The sequence below is a fragment of the Erithacus rubecula genome (assembly GCF_903797595.1).
Source record: "Erithacus rubecula genome assembly, chromosome: 12".
NCBI classification, from domain to species: domain Eukaryota; kingdom Metazoa; phylum Chordata; class Aves; order Passeriformes; family Muscicapidae; genus Erithacus; species Erithacus rubecula.
Window position 1 is genome coordinate 8526477 of NC_136664.1, and position 21697 is coordinate 8548173.

At 46.1% G+C, this 21697-nt stretch overlaps 1 protein-coding gene across 2 annotated transcripts in view; it reads right to left on the reverse strand.

The window, feature by feature from the left end:
* NECAB2 (N-terminal EF-hand calcium binding protein 2) overlaps positions 1 to 21697 on the reverse strand; it is a 73147-nt gene that overhangs the window by 36806 nt on the left and 14644 nt on the right. Inside the window, exons 1-2 of one of the 2 annotated variants that reach the window (XM_079316550.1) lie at positions 18535 to 18623; positions 34 to 142 (exon numbers count right to left, since the gene is read on the reverse strand). In XM_079316550.1, the coding sequence (XP_079172676.1) occupies positions 34 to 142; positions 18535 to 18603 (178 nt within the window). In that variant the 5' untranslated portion in view covers positions 18604 to 18623. Of the gene's footprint in view, positions 1 to 33; positions 143 to 18534; positions 18624 to 21697 lie in introns of those variants that run through there. The other variant, XM_079316549.1, reaches the window with a different exon arrangement.

Sequence of the window (21697 nt, forward strand, 5' to 3'; positions counted from 1 at the left end):
TGAAATGGAAGGGTGTCAGCACATGGAACTTACTTAGTGTTGTCTGAGTCAATGGTATGGAAGAGCTTCTCAAGTTCTTCTTCATTGAGTGTTCCATCAGAAAAGAAGGCCTGGAACTCCTCCAGGGACAGCTTCCCATCATCTGCAAAGAGCAACACAGCTGCCATCAGGGAACAGCAAACTGAAGATCAAGAGTTACTTACACATTCAAAGATTCACACAAAATTATCTCAAAGTGCTTCTGTAAAACTGGCCCTCAACCAGTGCAGAGCTCTCAGGGTGGGACCTGCAGCTCTGGCTGACCCAGGAGCAGAGGAAGATGCTCCTGGGTTTGGATGCTCTGGCTATAGGCAACTTAATTTGGCTATTAACCCAAAGCATGGCTCAAACACAAAGAGGAAAAACTGGTGAGCTTCATACTAAAACTGAGTTACATTTAAGAAATTATGGAGCATTTTGTCTGCTCTATGTTCAAATGATGCAGGACATTCATTAAGGGACATTTATTAGATAGGAAACCACCTTGGGCTGGAATTATAACAGACCCAGAGTGTCTTCTGCCATCTCCATCCAGCTGGATCCTCTCCAGCACAGTCCCTCTCCCTGTTCTGGACTGGAATGTTAAATGGAAGCTATTTCACTGGTGTGGAAATCTGGCCATGCACTTTCTGTGTGCTGTTAAATATTGGTCCCAGTGTTCATTTAATGCTGGGGCTACTACAGCATCCTTAAAAGACCAAGAAGAAAAAAAAAAAAAATTCAAATTCATATGCAAGGGGTTAAAAGAAAGACTCTCAGAAGTTTGACTGATAAGGTGACAAAGGTTTACATTTAACTGATAGATCTGGAGCCTTTCTCTGTGCCCTGCAGACAGGAACAGAGCTGGCTGTGAGCAAGCTCCTGTGAGGATCAGCAATAAAGCAACAGGAGAGAGACAAGAGAAACTCTAAAGAAACTTCAATTTACCATTTCTTGTCCAAGCTGCTGACACCACACTCCAGTGTGCAGCAGTGCCTGGGAGGAAATAACTACCCCAGGTCACACATTATTTAAAATCTTTCCATTCATATCCACAGAAGAGTCACAGATTGAAAATGCTGCCTATTTTGCAGTAGGAGAATGTATCATTTATTATTTAATCAAATCAATAATAAACCCTGTTGTTTCTTTTTCAGGAAATGATGCTAGAGGACAAAATTAGCCAACTCTTCACACACACATCAATATTTCTTCCCCAAAGTAAGTCTGCTGCTCCTAAAACATACCTGCATTGCCAAATGCTAACCCAGTTTCCCTTGCCTGGCACAGACAAATTTAGAACAGTAATAAACTGAGTCCAAGATGCCCATTTAATTGGCAATTATGAAAGGAACACAGCAGGAGAACAGTCTACAGCAGCACTGGGTGAAGAGGGCACCATTTCCAGAGCACCACAATGGCTGCAGGGAGGGTCCAGCTGTCTTTATTGTTTCTCTGCATTCCTCCCCCAAACGTGCCCTTTCTGCAGCAGGCAGGGTGCAGAACAGCAAAGCACAGCTCAGGGGATGGGTCCCAAATCTGCTCTTTATTTCTGATTACAGAACACTAAAGCACTGTATTTCAGCAAGAACCTATTGCTTGCAGCCCCCCAGCAGTGTCACCTGGAGGTTCAGCCAGTGTGACATTCTGCCACTGAAGGGGATAAAAAAAAGACTGTGTCCAGAGCAGGAGCCCCATCCACACCACCCACCTCCACCTCTCCATATTACACAACTGGATAAGAAGCTTTTCCCCCTCAGTGCTCCTATTCATGCACTATCCTAGCCAAGATCAAGGTTTGGCTCCTTCTGATCCTGACTGGCAATGGATGCACATCTTCAAGCACCAAGATCAAAAGGATGACAGCATTTCTATCCCACAAGGGCTAAACAATTCTTTATATATAGAACACTCTACCTGTAAACCATAAATCAGTGCTTGTTCACCTTCAAATCGTCCTTCCAAACAGAGGGCAGCAGAAATAAATCCCCAGGAAAGTCACATAAATCAAGTTACTGGGAAAGAGAAACTGTAAAGTGAAGTGGGTTTTTTCAGGAGAGTACTTTGATCTGAATTTACAGTTTGCTTAACTCTGAAAAACACAAAGGTGTTTCTAAGTTTAAAGCAAAAAATCCACACCCTTTATCTAGTTTATAGCTTATTACTTCAGTCTTTCATTTTACTCTTGCTTGTTTTGCTCAGGGATTGGGTTTTTTAAAAGTTTTTTTATTAGTAATGTGCTCTAGGGTGCATTTTTGCTGCAGCTTCTGAAGTATCTGTGTTTAAAATCTGTGCCTGAACACTGCTCTGACTCTTACCTCAGAGTCTCCAGAGAGAGCAGGTAGACAGATACCAAATACCATGACAGGTCAGATCACTGGAAACCAATATGCACTGAATTTTTGTTGGCATTTAACAGCCTGAAGTAATGAAAAAGCAGGATGATTTAAGGATCTAGAGGAAGAAGGAGGTGACAGTGAGTTTTATTTAATTTTTATTGTCTGGAGACCCCATAGAACTGCTTGAATAAAAGTATTCTGACCCCACAGAATTGGAACAAAAGCACCAATTTTATTTGCAAGCAGTGCTCAGGTCTTTCATCTCCCCCCCAACCACCAGCACCAAATTCCAGTCAGCTTAAAGCTGATGGTTATTTAATATAAACTGGAATACTTTTCTGCAAACACAGAGCAAAAGCCTTTCTGAGTAATGAGATAATCCTTGAGCTGCATATCTGTAATTGTGGAACAGCCTGAGAGCCTGGGTTTCTGGAGCCCAGCAGGCAAAGATGCCTTCAGGGAACTGCAGGATGATAAGAGGAAGCAGGATGGGCTGGGATTTACCAGTTCAAATTAAAAAATCCTGGGTGAGGAGTATTGACCACAATGGTACCAACACCAGGTCCCCTGCCTGGCAGCTGCTGTGATAAGCAAGAGCTGATGGGACACTGTGGTCCAGGAGGAGCCTTATCAGGACAGCCCCAGCTTTTTCTGTCAGCAGGAATGTCTGGATTTAATAGAGAATGGATAAGACCTCCAGAAAGCAGCTTTTTGCAGAAAGCTGCTGGGTTCAAGAGGTACCAATTGTCCAAAGGGACAGGCAGAGCCTCAACTGGCTCAGCCTCACCCACCCCCTGCCCTGTGGAGCTGCTCTGGGATCTTTCAGACCTTAGCACCTACTTTTGACAGGAAGCTTAATGGAAAATTTGAGATTCTTTACCAAATTTTATTAAACCAAATAAACTTTCCATCATTTTAATGTTCTAGATCATAAAGTTCTTAAGATCTAGAGATCTAGATCTACAAAAATGTTTGTGACTTTTTTATCTGGGCAACCATACAATCTATTTCCACAGACTCCCTCCCTCCCCTTTAAACCCAGCACTAGAAGTTAACACCTAGCTGCCAGCAAGGACAAGAGCCACTAACTAGAAATTGCCTCCCTTGCACTGATGGGCTGAGAAAAGAGATAATCAGGCCACAGCTATCCTGCCATCATTTCTTCCTGAGAGAGCAATCTTCATTTTACCCTAGCTTTTCAGAATAATTCAATCACAGGCAAAGACCAAAGCAAATTACCAGCCCAACAGAGTTATCAAAGTTAAAGCTAACTGAAGAGAGAAGGACATAACAGAGACATCAGAAAGCCCCAACTGGGATGTCATTATATCTCCATTTGCCATCATGAAAATGTGAGGAGTCCAGAAGTGGCTTTTACACCTTCTAACTCACACAATCAAGCTGCTCTCACCTGCTAACACAGCCCAGGGAAAAATCAAACTGAGTCATAAATCGTCCCAAGTATAGGAAATCTGATGGCAGAGTTTCTGGAAATTCACTCAGTGACACAAATGGCTTAAAGCAGCTACAAAATAAGGTCACTGTTCTGAGCCTGAGTTTGCTAAATCTGTTTTCAATTACATGAGGCTGAGATTGCTCATATATTTTCCAGATATACTATGAATATATTTTCTAGCTATTATTATGACTATACTTCATTACTTACTTTCATTACTCTGTGAGTTCTAAAATGCTCTAAGCTCTGCTTACTTGCAAGTGCCCAACAGCTATGGGTAAGTAAATTGGATTTTATTGGAGCCTGTGAATAAAAATGATAACTCAATTTTTTTCTTCTTTCTTGGGGATAAGCATGAGCCAGCAAGAGCAGGGATTGGCTTCCACCCTGAACCCTGCATCCAGCCCCCTCAGAAGCCAGGAGCAGCAAATTTGTTTATTAATTTAAACAAAAGGAAATATGGGCTTGAGCTTTACATACAGGGCTGTTAGGAAAAATTACCTCCAGGCCCACAGATCTGATCTGTAATGAACCTTTCCAGTGGGCAAAGGAGGGATGTGTCCTCTGCATCACCCAGCCTGCTCTGAAAATCATCTGCAGCTCCTCACCAGTGACTCAGGCACAGAAAAAATTATCCACCCACTTCAATTGCAGCCTCATACTGCATGTTGGGGGCAGTTGCATTTGGCTGAAGCAGGGCTGGGGACTGACCTGCAGACCTGGCTGAAGCTCAGAGCCACAGGAGCCCTGCAGGAGAGCACAGCCCACGTTTGGTGGCTCTGCACAAGGACAGTGCCATTGCCACTGGAACACAGCCCCTGCAAGTGCCTTTGCTAATGAGATGGAACACACATCATTACAAGGAAATTACTACAATTACAGTAATTTTCTAGTGAAAGAAATTTACAGAATGACTCCAAAATGTTGAAGCTTAACTAATGCCCACCACAGCTGTTTTCACAAGGGTCAGTTCCACACCAAGTGATCTGCATAGATAATCTGAGAGAGAGATTGATGTTTCCAGTATAGGGAATAATCTCTGTTTGGAACACTCCTGTGCATTTCCAAAGCCAGCTGGGAATGCTGCAGGGACCTACTGGTGATGCTGGCACAGGAATGCAAAGGCTGGCACAGAAGAGAGTTTCAAAAAGCCAGGGATTGAACTTCAGGAGCTGGGGTTTGCTCACTCAACTCGTTCAAAACCATTTGATGGATGCTCTTCTGTGTACTGGGCAGGATCCCCTCCCTTGCCTTCTCGCCATGAGCACAGTTTTGAGGTGGTGTTTTCCATCCTCTGCCAGTGACCCCCCCTGTGTGGGCACAGCCCACAGCTCCTCACTCTGCCAGGCTGGGCACAGGCACCAAAACCCACTGGCAAATGCCACACACAGCTCTGCTTCAGCATCAGCACCTTCTTTGTGCCTTTGGGATTTTAATCTTCCCAGAACATCTTTCCTTCCTGTGGCTGGATGAGGCCTTGGAGGAACATCAGATGCACAAAGCAAATAAAGGACATCCCTGAAGAAGTCAGCCAATTTCTCTCCCCACTCACTCATCCCAGGAGTAAAGATCATCTCTTCTTTGGGAATTTGGCTAACTTTTGTCTTCATCAAACACAATATTTAGCCAATTCTACACTTCGCCTTTCTTCTCTGCAGCATAGGATGAAGTTCTGTGGTACAACTGAAACTGGAACACACCTAAAATCTGTGAATGGCACTTGATAGAAGGACTGAGGATCCTTTTTTTTGTGACTGGATTAGCCTTTTCATTTCCATTAAAATAGGGGGAAAGTGACTTTCATTTCAAAATCACCACATCAGTCAGTATAAGATACTGAGGAATGACTTAAAGCCTGGCTCTTGTTTAGGGTGATGGGTAATGCTGCATGCACCAAGCAGACAATGGCTGGAAATCTTTCCTGTAGGACTTGGACTGGAGAAAAATGACATTTCCATTGTAGACAGAAAACTGCACCTCATTCCCATCAGAAATAGCCTGGGCATTAGTGTCCATTAGCATGCCAGAATTTCCCCCAAGCTGCTCAGCTTTTATCATGAAATCAAACCTTTTGTCATCCTAGAGTTAGAAGTAATTTTGAAATTATTTTTAATGGCAGCTATAGATAGTTATCAAATGTGAGCTGGTAGGTAGGGAGACAGGCAGAACTGATATCACACATTTTCTCTCACTATCTTTTGTAAAAACTCCACTTTTTTTCCCACATAATTCTCACCCTGCTGTAATGACCTGATTTGAATGTGTATGTGTGTGGGGGAGTGGTGGTTTCTGTGCTCACTCATTATATTAAATTTGGAATTTTTATCACAGGTATCTAGGAATGCCTTCCAAATAAATTCCTAGTTGTTTATAAATTAAGTGCTGGAATTAGACTTGCCTAGGGTGTAAATAGCCTGGCTAGGTTCAATGCAATTGCTGCTTAATAGAGGTTTTAGCAAAAATCACCCAGTTAGAAGAGGATTCAGACAGAAATGCCTGTAGTCCACAAAGATTTCTCCAGCCACCATTTTCCTCCAGAAAACAGGAGGTAACCTGTTTCAGTTTTCCTCTCACTATCCAAGTTATTTGGTCTCAGTTCAAAAAGAAAATGAATGTCAGAAGCTGATTTCAATGCATTTGCTTCATATCTGTAGCAGCACAAGGAAAGCACTGACTCAGCCCCTCCATGTGCTTCAGCTCTAGTAATTTATGGAAACTGCAGGTGATCTGAGCCCTGGGACCTGGGTACATGGATATCCTGGTCTGGCTTAGGGCAGAGCAGTGGGAAAACACTTGGGAAAGGAAACCAGAGCTTGCAGTAAGCAAGCACCTGGCAAAGAATTCACTTTGAGATTCAGTAGGTGAATTCTCCTTGGGTTCCTTGGGCTGCAGCCTGGGCAGCCAAGGGGGCTGGAGGGGAGGCAGCCTGGATGGCTCTGCACCAGGGTCAGTGTCACAGCAGAAAGCAGACCTCTGGGCTAAATACCATAAAATTATTGCATTTTGTAAATAAAGAAATAAATGAAGGGTCCTGGTTAGGACAGAGTTAATTTTCTTCCTAGAGAATACAGCACTGGTCCAGTGCTGTGCTTTGGATGCAGTATGAGAATAATGCTGATAACACACTGCTATTCTAGTGTTCCTGAAGAGATTGGGCCCTTCCCTTCACCTCTGTTCCTTCCCTCTCCCCATGAGGAAATCTCTGTTTCCAAGCTCTGGCAGCCATCAGCAGACCCAGCTCAGCTCCAGACATACAGCTGCCACTGCCTCTCAGTGATTTTTCATCTTAGTTGACCTGAGACTGCCTTTTTATATTGGGTGCTATTAAATGGATGACTGACTTTGAACAACCATAGTTTTTTAGCACCTTTGATTTATTTACTCCTTTAAAGTCTCTGCCCTGTGAGCTCCACAGCACAGCAAAGCAGCAGCTCCTGTGCAGAGCTTGCAGCCCCCTGACCCAAACAGCCTCATTCTCTCTCCCAAAGGCTTTGGTTCTCCACATGTCCAAACATCTCTTTTGCTCTCTCCATTGTTACTCAGTCTCATCCCCTCTCTCTCCTCCTGAACATCCTGAACTTCCTTCTTCATTAAAGTGCCTTCAGTATCTCTCTTCCCCACATGTCCCATCTTTTTTTATTTGAGCTCTTGAACATGTGACATTGTAGCTACAGCTCTACAAAATTAGAATTTCTGATTTAGAGGAGTCTGTGCAGAGAGTAGAGGTTGCAACATCATCAACCTGTGATCTCTACCACCTGATCCCCAAAATTTTCTGTTTATTGCCCAGGCAGCCTTATTGCAGACTCTTTCTTCAGTCACCTTCCTGAAACACGTTGCACAGATTGGATACTAGGAAAAATTTCTTTACTGAAAGGGTGGTCAAGCATTGGAACAGTCTGCCAGGGATCACCATCTATGAAGGTATTTGAAAGATTTGTAGATGTGGCACTTGGGGACACAGTGATAGGCTCTAAGGGCACTCTATGATCTTAGAGGGTTTTTCCAACCTTATTCATCCTGTGATTTAAAAAAACATCAGCAAACTTTCCTCTATCACACCCCTGTCAAAGCCCATGAGCTACTAGCAGCCTCTCTAAATATTTGATCCAAAGTGAAAATGAAACACAAAGACAACACAGCTTGTTGTTAATACAAGATCACTCAGTGCTTCAACCATCCCAAAATGGTAAATCCCACTTCAAAACTTTCTCCTTGCACTTAAGGGAAAATTCTTACAAGGAAACCTTACTAAAAGAGAGCAGAACCTATCTCCTGCATTGTCCTAAAAACAACTATTCTGGACAGGAATTACTATAGACAGTGAAAAAATACAATAAAATAAATTGCAGGAGGAAAAACTGATATTTGGATACTTATACTAAATTATTAAATAGCATAGCTTCTATTTTCCTATACAAAAAATAGTTAATTTTTATGCATCAGCACACTGCAGAGTGATACATAATTCCCTGCAAGGTTAAGCATTTCTTTGTGTGCAGAATAGAGGTGGCCTGGGAATCACAGAGAGATATTTAAATCTGCTCCTGAGCCCTGCCACATCAAAGCAGAGCAATGGGCTTACTTGGGAGACTTTTTTGCAATTCCCCACTCTCACATCAAAAGCTACACACGGTTTCAAGCTGTTGCAAGGCTCTTACTCCTGCCATGCCATGGTGATCCTCCAGGTGCTTCCCACTGGATGAGATTTCTGCTGAGAGGCAGAAGTCTCGGGGTGATGGGCAGAGATGTAAAACCACTGCAGCATTTGCTGTGCTCTCCTTCAGGCCTCTGCAAGAATAATATGGGATCTGAGGGAGCTCATGGCTTTCTGAACTCCAAGTGACCTTCACCCTATCTGAAGAAAAAGCCTCTGAGAAGCAACCATGGACAACATCTTCCAGAGCCCCCTGTGCCCAGGCTGGCTGAGGACAGGTCACACACACACACCAGTGCCTGGCCTTCAGCAGAGGGGAAGGAAGGAGGGAAATCTGAGTTTCTCTGTAGGGACAAGTCAAAATGTCACTTCTGAAGCTTATCAGGTCACTTCCATCCCTGGAAGTGTTCAGTGCAAGGCTGGATGGGGTTTTGAGTAGCCTAGTCCAGTGGAAGGCGTCCCTGCTTGTGCCAGGGATTGGAACTAGATGAGATTTAAGGTACCTGCCAATCCAAACCATTCTGTGATTCTGTGATTTACTTAATTCCATCTCTTAGGTGGGCAGCCAAAAGCTTAATTGCTAGAAATCAATCCCTGAAGTTACAGCTCCCTCCTGCACCCAGGCAGTCCTGGAGAGTACAACTGATATTCCCAGGAAATTGCTGGAACAGCCACAGGTGCTGGAGCAGCTGGAGAGAGGTTGGATGTTTTGTGTACCCAGTGGGTTTAAGGAGCAGCTCAGAGCTTTGACAGCAGCAAACCCAGACCATGGGGCTGACACAGCTCTCAGACTCCTTGATGAGTCACAATGGATGCATGTCCATGGAAAACAGGAAAGAGAGAAAAAAGAAAATTTTGTGCTTCATCTTGAGACATGTGGGTAAACACCATTACTTACAGACAGTAACCTCATGCATTCTTAGAACACACTGGAGCCTGTACAGGGCCCTCACACTGTCCCCTGCCAAATGAATGTCCCCATTTTGATTGAGGACAGCTCAGATCCCAGATTTAGAAGGGCAATGTGTGTAGCTCTGCACCATGCCCGAGTGGGAATGTGAAGATGAAACATTTGTGAACTATCAGCTCCAGGCAGACTGCCAGTTCCAAAGTTTTCAAACTTTATAATTCAAATTTGGCAGAAACATCAAAAGAAAAAGTGAACCTGTGATGATTGATCAGGAAGTTTCAACCAAGCTGAAGCAGAAGCAAACACTCCCAACTCCAGTACACCCCAACTCTGCAGAAGCCCATTAAATCCAGATTTCTTGGAAAGCTCAGAAACAAGCACCAAACAGCCCTAATTTCCCTCTGTTGCACATTAAGCAGCCCTTTCACTTGCTTTTTCTAACGTGCAAATAGATGAATATTTCAGAGGGCCGAGGCAGGGTTTACACTATTTTCAGCTCATTATACCCAGCACTCTGCTTCAAAATGAGGAAGAGGCAAGTGTTTGAGCAAAAGAGGGAAAGCTGATGAAAATGCATGGTGTTGCCTCTGCAAAGTGTGGTCCTGGTGTGGTCAGGGCATGGCAGGGAGAGAACCTCCCTGGGGCTGAGGCTGCTCATGGCTGGGCTTGCAGCAACACTGGAGCTGGGCACAGCCTGGGGATGCTGCCAGAGGGGATCACTGCTGCTCATGGGGATCCCTGCTGTCCATGGGGATCCCTGCTGCCAGCTCCCTGACTGTGTTGGTCCCTGTGTGATGGTGGCATGTCAGGAATGAGCCGTGGGCAAGTCTGAAAACTCACCTGGCCTCTGTCACTGCAACAGTTGCCCTGTGATTTGTTTCCCCCGTGTAAAATAAGCATCATTCTGTGCTTAGTAAAACCCTTGCAGTGGGTGAGCAGCAGTGCTCTAAATGACCTTTCACTAATGCTGACCAGAGGAAGGCAATGGGGCTGTTTCCATGTGGTAGCCACTGGAGCTGTTGACTGTTGACAAATTAGCAGCAAATTACTGCAGATTAGAGAGCTACAAACTCATTGCTTTCTGCAGTCCCATGGAACAATATCCAGATTGCATTGGCAGCATCAACAGTTTTCCATTCAGCTAACAAGCTGTGCAGAGATGAAGACAGAAAATTAAACTAACACGAAAAGCAGATTCCTCATTTGCATTCTCAGAAGGCAGAAGTTTCCCTACTGCTTTATCATCTGCAGCATACAGGACATCCAGCTCCCTGTGCCAGGAGGCTCAATAGGTGCTTGAATATGGAATGCAGAACCTGCATAATTAATCACTTGCTTCCTCATGTTAACTCCTGAACCGTGAAGTCCAGGTGTAAGCCTACAACCCTGATCTCTTGCAACACTAATGTTTCATTTCCTGAAACTCAATGGTCTCAAAATCCCTGTTAAAAGAAGTTTCAGGCTCTAAACAAAACAACTGCTCATGTTTGATTGTCCCTCTCTGAGAAGCCCCTTTGCCAAAAGTTAATTTTTTTGGGGGTAGTCTCTGCTTCAGTACAAATGAGAGCCAAAGTGGTCCCTCCCCACGGGATACCCACAGGTCTCAAGCATGGTCTGTCCTGGCTCCCCAAGACAAACCTCACTCAATCCACCACAGTTACTCTTATTTTTTATGCTTCCACTTAATAAGCTTTTGCATTTCCCATTTATTTTCACAGTGAAAATGTAAGCCCTATGCTCAGTGTCTCCAGCTATTTGTCCAGGGCAGGATGGGTGTCTCAGCCCTGTCAGAGATATTTAACATCTCTAAGGCAAACAATGCAGATCTTTTCTACACTCCTTCATCCTTTTGCTCCAGCAAAGCATCTGAGCAGCACAGAACAGAGCAGTTCTGCAGGAAAGGCACATCTGCTCTGAAAAGATTGTAAAGAAAAAACAAAACCTAAATATGCTTTTCTGCTCTGGCAAATTAAACTAGCACCTCTTTAATCACAGATTTCTACTTTTACCAGAGCCGCAGCATGAATATCTTCTCTGTTTATTTTTTGTAGTTTGTTCATTTCAAAAGTAGGTTATAAAACCTCCAGTACTCTCATCCAGCTTTTTGGTTAAGAGAGGAGAAGGTATTTTGCTGTCATTTCTGCAATGACCCATGTAGTAGAGAATAAAGTACAGACGAAAAACCACAAATTTAAACAAAACCAATGAAAACAATAAGAACAAGAAGCAGTGCAGCAGGAGCAGAAACCTCCCCCCGAGCCAGAGCCCAGGGGCGCGGGTTTCACAAGTAGGTCACTGGGAAGGCAGAGCATCCCCGCAGCCTCTGTGTGCCCCACCCACACTGACCTGCAAAACGGGCACACCCCGCTGCAGACAGCACCACGGGCACGGGGAAACTGTGTGCCAGCTCCAGTTGCTGTTGGGAAGCACCCCCTGGCCCCCTGCCCATCTCAGCATCCCCCATCCATCCTCAGCATCCCAGCCTGACCGGGGCATTCTGAGATTCAACCCAGCCTGCTTTAACTTGGCTAAAGCTATGAGGAAAAAAAGGGTATCTGAAGGACAGTCACTGGAAAAATGCCTGCAAGTTTGTTTTGGGTTTGGTATTTTTTTCTCTCCCAAGGGAAAAATGGGGTCATCTGGCTTCTCTTCTTAAAGAAAGCTTTCAAAGGAACATTTGAAAATCCCCGACCTGAAGTATTTCAACTTTTGTTTCAGTTTAATCCTTATATCTTCCCCTGAACACTGGCAACAGCCTCTCAGTTCTTACTTTTTCACAGCAAAGCTGAACAAGTTGTCATAGGAAGAAGAAAAGAAAAAACCCTTGAGAACTACAAATGCACAAACCCCTGGGGTGACCTGTGCATGGGACTATTTCTTAACACAGTGCTGGGAAAGGGCTTCCCTATTCTCTCACCCAGCCCTGCTGCAGCTCATCAAAATGCTTCTTTGGGAGACTGTGTTTCAGAGAAGTCTTTGTGAATTTTTAATGCCTTGTGCTACTTTAGCGTTTGCTGAATTCACAATTTTTCCATCTCAGCAGCATCTGCTGCAGCCATGCGACCTGGAGCAGCACACAGCCTTTCCCAGCATAACTGGGGGCCTGGGATCACATACATCCCAGGGAGAGGCCCATGGGCAGTGCAGGGAGATGCTTCCAGACCCTTCTGCAGAACCTTGTGGTGCAAAACCTCCCCAAGCCAGGTTTGAGCTGTATTGGAGTGGGGCAGTGCTGGGAGCACAGGGCAGCACTGCTCACACTGGAGTGCTGAAACCCACTAGAACAGCACTGATGTAGCCTCTGCACAGGAAACTGAGCTCTATTCTCTTCTTTTCTCTTTCAGGTCTAATGAAGCCTAAAGGTGAGGTCTGGAGGGCAGAGGGGGGAAATGCTGGATGCTGGTGTGAAAAACCAGCTGGGAAAGCAATGCATTGTACAGAAGGAGAAGGGGAATGTTGTCCATGAAAGTCAAGACACACAAGCTGCCTGACATAAGGGTGAAGCATGACCCTTCTGCTTTTGCAGAACTGAATTTACACAGGAGAGCAGTGGCACTGAGGGTCTCCAGCCCTTAGGATGATGCTTTAACTCATACGAGTTCTCTTCTGCTTCCCCAGGCTCTGATAAGAAAATCACTGGAGTCCTTTCATATTTTTTTGAAAAAGAAACAACATCAAAAAACCTCCCACCAGAACCCAACAATATCTAGATTTCATAGGAGTGCCATGCCAGGAAATGCTATACAAGGAAATCCAATTGCTAGTACAGTTTTTTTTGCGACCCCCCCCCCCCCCCCCCAAAAGCTGAGGAGCCCCAAGTTGGGAACACAGCCCTGCTCTATTCTGTTCAGGAGTGCAGAGGTACTGCAGCAGGAGTAAAGATAATCCAGCAACCAAGAGAGAAAACTCAGGAGCCACTCTGCACAAGGGCAACTGCAGGTTGCCTGCCTGGCAATAAAAACACTTGAGGGAATTCTGTTCTTCTTTGATACACTGAGCATTATGAGCTGTAGGGAATGGAATAGGAAATGGTAGGTTTAGCCCTTGATGATATCTCCTGTGATGTTTGATCAAAACCTCCTTGTGTGGAGGAGGTGGCTTATTAGCAGAGATTGGACCCATTTGAAGAAAGAAGCATCCTGGTGCAGGAGAAGGTTCATCTGAGAGCTTCATCAAAGCAGCAGTTTACAGAGAGGTTTGCTGTCTCCCAGCACTACCAGCTCACATGCCAGTGCCAAACCTGCCATGAAACAGCTTTCCAGAAAGCAGATAAGCATCATCACAGCCTTGGAGGAGCACAGCTCTCTGCAGGCTCTCCTTCCTTGCAGGAAACCCACTAAAATTTCCTGCCCTCCCAAACTATTAACACAAGATGGATTTCTAGACTGGTTCAATGCACAAATCCATGGGTGAATTTAGCAGGATTTAGCACCCCTTTCATGAAGGACTTGCTTGCCTCTTCATACACATGTGAGTCTGAAACATTTGTGCTTCATTTACATACAAATAAAAAAAGGACATAATAAGATAGGATAGAATGGATAGGAACAAAACAGTCCTTGTAAAATGAGTGGAGTTGGTGAGGGCCAGGGTGCTGCTCAGGTCATGCTGTGGTTCCTGGCCAGAGGATATTTCTGACTGAGAGCTTGGTGACATTTGGTGTGGGAGATGACACAACATTTGCTGCTTCCTTCCATGTCCACCCTAATTAAAGAGAAGCTAATTACAAACCTTGGCTGTCTTTCTCATGGAGCACACTGATGTGCTTTTGCAGAGAGAAGGAAGCTCACAGTCATCTGAGTGATTTCCTACCTGCCCAAATCCCAGGGGATGTCTGTGCTACAGAACATTGTGGCTCCTGATGCAAGATCAGCCTCTGTGAGCCTGCACTGAGTGCTGCTCCAATGGCTGTGCAGGGAGGAACATTTAATCTTCATTCTTGTTTTATAAAAGGATCAAAATGCTCAGCATGCTGACAATTCAAAGGTTTAGCAGTCCAGCACAGAAATACGTACTGCAGGCTTGAAACTGGAATACTAAAATTCTAGAAGATGGACAGTAAAGAGAAAATCACCCCTACTCATGCTGCACTGCAATGGCCCAGTCCTGTTCTGTACTGATTTAGGAATATCAGAACACTGCTCTCTTTTACAGTGCCTTGGTTTTCCAGTCACTTGCTGTATGAATACATTTGCCCAGGTGGGTGCAGGGCTCATAAAAAGCACACAGGAAGGGAGTGAGTGGCCCCAGAGTTTAAGGCTCTTGATATTGAAATAAAGGCAGATCTGTTTTTCCTGCTGCAGGCAGCCCCAGCCAGGCTGTGCTGTGTCTGGGGAGGGCTCACCCTGCCAGGTGCCACCTGTGCCACCTCATGTCCCCAGCTGCCAGCAGGGCAGGTGTCTGTGCTTTACCTGTGCCTTGGGCTGCCAACAGACACTCCTGCTTCCACCTCCACCCAAATCCACCCTCCACCTCCCATCTGCCTTCCTTTGCCCACTTGCCCCCCTATTAGCCCCTTAGTGGGAGGAGAAATGGGAAATGGGGAAAGTATCAGGTGTCCTTCCCCGTTTGGGTATTGTAAATCTTTCTTTTTAGGAAACATTCAGAGTTTGTCTTGCCAGGCAGGGAGGCAGCCCCAGCCCTGACTGAAGGACATGGCAAGGCAGGAGCACAGTTGGATTGCAATTGCTGAGCAGCAGTCTGCCTCTCCCTGGCTGCTGACCTTTAAAATGTCAGGCACCTCATTTAGAAAGCAACTATTGGGTTTGAGAAGTTTTTCAGGCTCTGTGTCCTGCTCTAGCCAATTTTGCAGACAGTGTTCTGCAAGAACATCTCCCACTGCTTGTTTTTTCCTTTCCCCTTCATCTCCCTAGGATTTCAGCTTTTAGCACCTCGTTCTCTCATGCTGCTCTTGTTATAGGAGGATTTAATATTCCTGACTATGGACAGCCCCACTTTGATAACTTCTTTTCAGTTAATTCTTCCTTCAAAAAACCATTTTCCCATCTGATTTCCAGCTTAGGAAAACCTTTTGCAAGATCTAAACTCTGCTGCTTTCCTACAACTAGTTTACAGGATGTAGGAGAGAGGAAACAAGTTTAGTTCCTTTTTTGAAAATATAAATATTTTATCTTGTTTTTACAGTCTTATGCAAGTACTTCCATTTATAGCACACACTTTTTTCCCCACTGTTTGACACATACCAAGTGTATTAATTGATACCACTGTCATTGCAGCTACAAAGGGACAGCAAGACAATTCTGCACATGGCTGTGTTTGCATAAAGCCAAAGCCTGAGCTTCATAAAGCCCAGGCACAGTCGTGCATTCCCCATTCCCCACCTCTAATCTCCAGTCTGAAACTCAGACAGATGTGTCTCCTATCACTCAGCTTTCCAGGCAGAAATATTTCAAATTAATTCATGGTCCCTTCCTGCACCTCTGTCCTTTCTTTCCTCTTATCCCACCCCATGGGGATGCCACAGGGGTTAATGAGTGTTGCACATTTGCTCTCTGCAGATGGTGCTGGTGCCAAGGAAGGTGGCAGTGTGGTACCATGACAGCTCTGCAGCTGTTCCTGCCTGCCAGGGTGCAGATTGCCCCATTATTATTATTATTATTATTATTATTATTATTATTATTATTATTATTATTACTATTATTATTATAATACTACACTCCAGAGCCTATTAATGTGAATACACTGATAGGATTTTGATAAATCTTGAACATTTTGCCAGTATTAATTCAACCTTTTTTAGAAGGTGAGGAGGGATGTGTAAAGAAAAAAAGAAGGCAACTGATGGTACTACAAAGGCAAGGAAGGAAAAGCAGCCTTGCTTAACAAAGTGTAGCATGTTCAAAAGCCAGCAAACCAGCCAGCTGGAAAAGTAACATCTCCACAATGAACAGAAAATCCTTTGGAAAGGAAAATAAGCCTCAGTGCACTCATTTTTATTAGCAGAGCAGGCACCAGGCTGTGCTTTGGGGCTGGCACAGCAGGAGAGCACACAGCCAAATCACTGTGTGCCTAAAGCAGAGGGCTGTGGGCTCCTGGAGTCAGGGAAAAGAGCCCCCACCTGTGTGTGCAGAGCACCAGAAGCACCCAAAGCCACACTCAGCAAAGCCTTGACGTGCTGCTGCCCTTCCAGGCTGAGCTCAGAAACCATGGCACCAAGGGGCCAGAGCCACCCACATCTGCACACATCTGCACACATCTGCACACATCTGCACACATCTGCCAGGCTGGGCCCCAGTGCCAGCACCCAGCTAGGGCAGAGGCTTGGCAGCAGCTGCTCCTGCACCCAAACTGCTGAGGCACAGATCAGGGACTGATCTTGGACCCAAAGCCAGGCCCAGCTGAGCCACAGATCAGGGTCTGATCTTGGACCCAAAGCCAGGCCCAGCTGAGGCAGCTCTAAGCTCTGCTGAGGGCAGCAGGAGCGTGGCCAGAGCATCTCCTGTGCAGTGCACTCAGCTCTGCTCTGGCACCTGGCAGGGACACAGCTTCACCTCTGCACGAGGCTGCAGCAGGCCCACAGAAAAGAAAGTTCCACTCAAAAAATTATTTAAAATTATTTCCACCTCTAAAACTTTCTGAAAGTGTTGCAGACTTTTTCCAGAGTTTCACACCACCTTCCCATGGTGCAGACAGCCATGAAACCAAAACCACTCAGCTCCTGATTTTCAGCCATGAACATCCATTTCACTCTTTGCTAACACATCCTCCCATGAAAAAACATTAGCAGTTCCTGCCCCTCAAATTATCCTTGCTGGGAGTTACAGTGTGGATGTATCATTGTTTCAGCTTCAGATATGCCTTTACCACTGCAAGTCAGTAAGACACACCCTTCTCTCACACATATGTTATCTGCTATTTTAAATGAGTGAGAAAGATAAGAGGGAGAAAAAATACACATGATTTATTGCTGTTCCTGGCCAATTGCCTGAACACAGGCTGCCAGAACATATTTTCTCACAATTGTCTGGCAAAAATTGCTAGCACATTATGAGGATAACTTGCAGCAGTGTATTTGTTCTGGATTCAATTTTTGCCTTATTTAATTTTAATAGCTATAATAAAAAATCTTCAATAAATACAGCTGATCTGCAGAAGATACCTAATTAAAAAGGATGCCAGAGCCGAGTGCTGTCCCTTGTTCCCACAGCAACAAGAGCAGAAGAGAGCAAGCAAGCAAAGAGGCAAAAGAAGTGCTTTTCCTCCACTGAGGATCTGCCCCACTGAGGGAACTTCCCAGGGATTAAACTTAAGGGCAAACAAAGGATAGCTCTGCTTCTGAGAAAGAGAAGTAGCTATAGAAGCTCTTAGTGAGATTTAGGTGGTGCAGCAGAGAAATAATGTGAGCTGAAGAAGCCTGTGGTGGTGCCAAAGGCATTTTAAGGAGTCTCCACATGTCACCTCCACCTGGGTGTGAATTGTCATTCTGTCCCTCCTTAGTAACACACTGGGAGCACTCAAACCTCTGCTCCAGGTCAAAACAGGGTAAAAGATCCAGGCTGGAGCATCCCTCCACCAAGGGCAGCACTGTGCACCAGCCCCCCAAGGGAGATTCACTGAACACTGACTGAACCTTTGCATAAAGTCATCCCACAGCCCCTCCACGCCTCTGAATTGTGGCACTGACACACTCCACCAGGGAGCAGGACAAAACCAGGCCTGTTTTAATCTCAGTTATGGCACATATTTAATCTGCCAGGATTCTATACCCAGTCAAGCTGAAAAGTCCTTTCCAAGCACTTTAAAATTGCCATCTGTTAAAAAAGCCCAAAAAACCCCACCAGACCAAAACTCAGCAAAACAAAACCAGCAACAACTAAATTAGCAGGAGAAATATTGATTCTTTTATCTACTTGGAAAAATTTCCCAGACACAGCAAGATGAGATATGAACAAGATAGATAAAAAATCATTAAATCCTCAATGTCCATCACTTCTCTGACTTGCTACTATAGCCAGAGCCTTCCCTGTCCCCTGTGCAGCCACTTCCATGCAGAACAGTCCTTCCTGCAGACACCCTGCTCTCCTGGGACAGGAGCAGGACACTGGGGTAAGGCTGAGCCAACTACACAGCTACATCTCATCTCCACTTGCTCCTGGCTTCCCTGGCAGGAGGGGTGCCCCATTCCCCACCAAACCTGCAGTGTTTTTGTCCCTGTCCACAGATACCAGGGGCTCCTGGTGCAGCCAAACTTCAGCAGAACCATGAAGTGCTGGTGGCTGTCACTCCCAGGTGTGCACTTGGCCTTTGTCTCCCCTTTGGTGTTTGTTACCTTGAGCCAGACCACAGGGACATTCCCAGCACCTGCCCAGACAAGGAGCTGGAATCAGTCCAAGGTTTGTGTCATGAACTCAGAAGAGATGCCAGGGCAGATTCCCATCAACATGGAAAATACATGAATATAATGTTTCAACTAAAATTGCTGTCAGGATACCTACAGCCATGTCCTCCAGGTCAACAATCCTCATGCTCCAGAAAAAAAACAGGGCAAGAATCACCACTTTTAAGGCACTACCAATGAAGCTTACATTTTTTGGGTTGGATTTACAAGTAGGTGATAACTTCATAAGTGTTTTAACATGTCCTTTGCTGGCTGTCATTGTGCCATGTACACACATTTGCTGTGCAGCCCCCAGTTAAATCTCCCAACTTTGGCTCTGGAAAGAAATATCTTTAAAAATCCTCTCAGCTAATTGAGCAGCTTTTCAAAGTCTCCTTGGTAAACTACAACTCCTTATTCCCACTCTCCACAACTTGCAACACGGTCATTAAATCTTTTACAATAATATATCCCATTCACTCCTGTCCAGCTGAAGCCTCTAATGAGGCTTGCAGAAGAAAACCCACAAAGAGAAGAAGGAAATAAACTCCATCTTCTTTGGGTTGCAGTTCATGTCAGACCTTGATCAGTGCACCGCAAAGCTGAGAGGAGCCTTTGGAGACACTGCCCTTGGAACAAATGCTCAGCCCCAAACTGCCAGGCTAAAGCAGTGCCCCTGCTCACATCCCCTCCCTGCACCTCTTGAGGACACTCACAGCTGCTGTTTGTCCCCTCTGTGCCAGAGGAGTTGAAAGGAGGAGCTGAGAGAGAGGATGGATAGAGCAGAGAAAGAGCACTGCCTGTGAAAATGCACCCACAGCCCACCCCAGGGGCTGAGCACAGCTGCCGTGCCCCACTGCCCCACTGCCCACTGCCCACTGCCCAACTGCCCACTGCCCCACTGCCCCACTGCCCCACTGCCCACTGCCCAATGCCCCCCTGCCCCACTGCCCAATGCCCCACTGCCCCACTGCCCACTGCCCAACTGCCCAATGCCCCACTGCCCCACTGCCCCAATGCCCCCCTGCCCCACTGCCCAATGCCCCACTGCCCCTCTGCCCCCCTGCCCCACTGCCCAATGCCCCACTGCCCCACTGCCCCACTGCCTCAATGCCCCCCTGCCCCGCTGCCCCAATGCCCCCCTGCCCCACTGCCCCCCTGCCCCATTGCCCCCCTGCCCCATTGCCCCCCTGCCCCACTGCCCCCTGCCCCCCTGCCCCCTGCCCCCCTGTCCCCCTGCCCCATTGCCCCCCTGCCCCCCTGCCCCCTGCCCCCCTGCCCCATTGCCCCCCTGCCCCACTGCCCCCTGCCCCCTGCCCCCTGCCCAGGCCAGGGGGCAGAGCCAAACACAGGCATCTCTCTGCCCTGCCACATCAGCAACAGCTCCTGAGGGCAGGAGCTTGGATGAACCACAGCAAGAGCTCGTGGGCAGGCAGGTTTGAACCTTTAACAGGGACAAACAGACAGCAAGAAGGCTCAGCTGATGGGCCAGACTGCAAATCCACGTGTGGGGCAGACTGGTGGGTGGTTTCCAGGAAAAGCTCTGATCCAGTGTGCTCCACAGCTGAGCTCTGTGAGTGTGGTCCAGCAGAGAGCACAGGTCAGCAGGGGCCCAAGGGCTAATACTCAGTGCTCACAGGAAGATGAGCCTTCAGGTCAGCAGCATCATCTGAGTTTTTAATGGACTGAGGTGCAGCCTAACATATTAAAAAGCCTGCCTGTTTGGGGTCTGACTGACTCTGAGGTTCAAATACATTTATTGCCAATGCAGAAATGTCAAGAAGCCTTGGAGGTTACAGCAGTTAATGGTTTTTATCATGGGATGCTCTCAGCAGCTGAATTTTTGAGAAAGGCTGGAAAGAAAGGCTCAGCAGCCATGAGAAGGGATGGTGCTGGGCACAAAGGGCAGCCAGGAGCTGCCAGCACAGCACTGGAGTGGAGCAATGTGTGGTTGAATGTATTTTACAGACACAAGGCAGCAAGCACCACAGGCAGCAAGCACACCTGGAGGAAGCCAAGTATTAGGTAAAGCTGATTTTCTAAGTTTTTCTTTAAGTCAGGTTTGATATTCTAGCTGGAGGTTTTACAGCAAAAGGGCAAGGACACAGGAGATGGCCACCTGCTCTGCAAAATGCCTTGGATAATGAGGAAAGGGCATTCTGCACAAGAACAGTCAGCACCTGGGCCAGCAGAGATCAGCTGAAGTATCAGCAAGCCAGCTGCACTCTGTTTAGACAGAGGAATATTCCCAGCTCCTTACAACCCCCAATCCCATTCCCTGCTCCTGCTGGTCACACTGAGACCAGCAGTGCCTCCACTGCCCATGGAGGATCTCACAGTACTTTCTATTTTGGCTGCCTGTTCTCTCAGCAGGAAAAGGCTTTAGGAGCATGACAACAGAAATAACAATTTTGGACAGCAATGGGCCATAAATTGATGCTGTGCAGAAATAGATGGAATATGTGCTTTTCTGTTGTGGAAATAAAAGCTTATCTGCTGTCACATCATCGACTTGAGTTCTTGGGGGAGTTTCTGGGCTGAATCCAAACCTTGCCCAGATTAAATCTTCTCTGGTTTAAGCCTGGCACTAAGCAAACCACATGTGGGCCCTGGTTAAAGCCAGGCTGCTGCATAACTCAGCCTGCAGCACGTGAGGGGCAATTGTTAACAAAGTCCTAACCCAGGGCACCCAATTCAAGGTGTGCTCTGCAGAATTAAGGTAATAAAAAAAAAATCCAGCCCTTGATTCTAACATGAATTTGCTTACAAGAAGTGACATGAGAAGAAAAACATCCTAAAACCCTCCCAGCTCTTCACTTCTGCTGCACACAGCAGGCACCAGATACCCTCATATCTTTGAAGAATGAAAAAGGCAGCCCTGAAGGGGCTTGAGCAGCTGAGAAGTGCCCTTTCAAGCCAGGCAAAGATGCAAATCAAATCAGAAAACCAAAACAGAATCTTCTCCTAGGTTCATAGTGAT